A 1932-nucleotide genomic window follows, 5' to 3' on the forward strand; every position below is an offset into this window, starting at 1 on the left:
TTTCTGGAATGAATCAAAGCCTGATAGCCCTCCCTCTTCTTCCTGCTCTCTAGCTAAGCACCTCCTGTCTGTTCATATCTTTCTGTGTTCCCTCCCCTTAGATCTACATTTTGAAGATGGGTGTAACCAACACGTGTTAGAGCTGGCAGGCCCCATTCACAGCAGCAACACATGTTGTTCAGATCAGAGGTCAGACCAGTTTCTATAATAAGGAAGTGAAACTTACACAATCACTGACACTGAGAGGAGAAATGGCGCAGAAAAGTGTTCAGCTGGACCGAGAAACCTTCTCTTGTTCGATCTGTTTGGATCTACTGAAGGATCCAGTGGCTATTCCCTGTGGACACAGCTACTGCATGAACTGTATTAAAAGCTTCTGGGACAAAGGGGAGAATAATTTCTACAGCTGCCCTCAGTGCAGACAGACTTTCACACCGAGGCCTGTCCTGGTGAAAAACACCATGTTAGCAGTTTTAGTGGAGCAGCTGAAGAAGACTGGACTCCAAGCTGCTCCTGCTGATCACTGCTATGCTGGACCTGAAGATGTGGCCTGTGATGTCTGCACTGGAAGAAAAATGAAATCCTTCAAGTCCTGTTTAGTCTGTCTGGCATCTTACTGTGAGAAACACCTTCAGCCTCATTATGATTCACCTACATTCAAGAAACACAAGCTGGTGGAGCCCTCCAAGAAGCTCCAGGAGAACATCTGCTCTCGTCATGATGAGGTGATGAAGATGTTCTGCCGTACTGATCAGCAGAGTATCTGTTATCTCTGCTCTGTGGATGAACATAAAGGCCACGACACAGTCTCAGCTGCAGCAGAAAGGACTGAGAGGCAGAGAGAGCTGGAGGTGAGTCGACAAAACATCCAGCAGAGAATCCAGGACAGAGAGAAAGATGTGAAGCTGCTTCAACAGGAGGTGGAGGCCATCAATCAGTCTGCTGATCAAACAGTGGAGCACAGTGAGAAGATCTTCACTGAGCTGATCCATCTCATCCAGAAAAGAAGCTCTGATGTGAAGCAGCAGATCAGATCCCAGCAGGAAACTGAAGTGAGTCGAGTCAAAGAGCTTGAGGAGAAGCTGGAGCAGGAGATCACTGAGCTGAAGAGGAAAGATGCTGAGCTGAAGCAGCTCTCACACACAGAGGATCACATCCAGTTTCTACACAACTACCCCTCACTGTCAGCACTCAGTGAGTCTACAGACTCATCCAGCATCAATATCCGTCCTCTGAGGTACTTTGAGGATGTGACAGCAGCTGTGTCAGAGGTCAGAGATAAACTACAGGACATTCTGAGAGAGGAATGGACAAACATCTCACTGACAGTCACTGAAGTGGATGTTTTACTGTCAGATCCACCAGAGCCAAAGACCAGAGCTGGATTCTTAAAATATTCGCGTGACATCATCTTGGATCCAAACACAGCACAAAAACGGCTGTTATTATCAGAGGAGAACAGAAAAGTAACAAACATGGATCAACAACAGTCTTATTCTGATCATCCAGACAGATTTACTTTTTGGTGTCAGGTCCTGAGCGGAGAGAGTCTGACTAGACGTTGTTACTGGGAGGTGGAGTGGAGAGGGAGAGTTGATGTAGCAGTTGCGTACAAGAATATCAGCAGAGAAGGGAGAGGGAAAGAAAGTAACTTTGGACGTAATGACAAATCTTGGTCATTAAATTGCAACAATAACAGTTATATATTTTGGTACAACAACATCCAAACTCCTGTCTCAGGTCCTCAGTCCTCCAGAGTAGGAGTGTACCTGGATCACAGAGCAGGTATTTTGTCCTTCTACAGCATCTCTGAAACCATGACTCTCCTCCACAGAGTCCAGACCACATTCACTCAGCCGCTCTATGCTGGACTTTGGCTTGGAGAGACTGCTGAGTTCATTAAACTGAAGTAGACTGAAGTCTTTAATATTG

General features: G+C 46.2%; 1 protein-coding gene across 1 annotated transcript; it reads left to right on the forward strand.

Moving 5' to 3' along the window:
- Positions 1 to 233: 233 nt before the first annotated feature.
- LOC134616991 (tripartite motif-containing protein 16-like) lies at positions 234 to 1932 on the forward strand. Its single transcript, XM_063462133.1, has one exon. It carries the CDS (start codon positions 252 to 254, stop codon positions 1911 to 1913), a length of 1662 nt encoding a protein of 553 aa, XP_063318203.1. The 5' UTR covers positions 234 to 251; the 3' UTR covers positions 1914 to 1932.

This window comes from Pelmatolapia mariae, linkage group LG18 (genome assembly GCF_036321145.2).
Source record: "Pelmatolapia mariae isolate MD_Pm_ZW linkage group LG18, Pm_UMD_F_2, whole genome shotgun sequence".
Taxonomy (NCBI): Eukaryota; Metazoa; Chordata; class Actinopteri; order Cichliformes; family Cichlidae; genus Pelmatolapia; species Pelmatolapia mariae.

Excerpts from the sequence above, each read along its gene's own strand:
- LOC134616991 (XM_063462133.1), top strand. The coding sequence starts at position 252 with ATGGCGCAGAAAAGTGTTCAGCTGGACCGAGAAACCTTCTCTTGTTCG.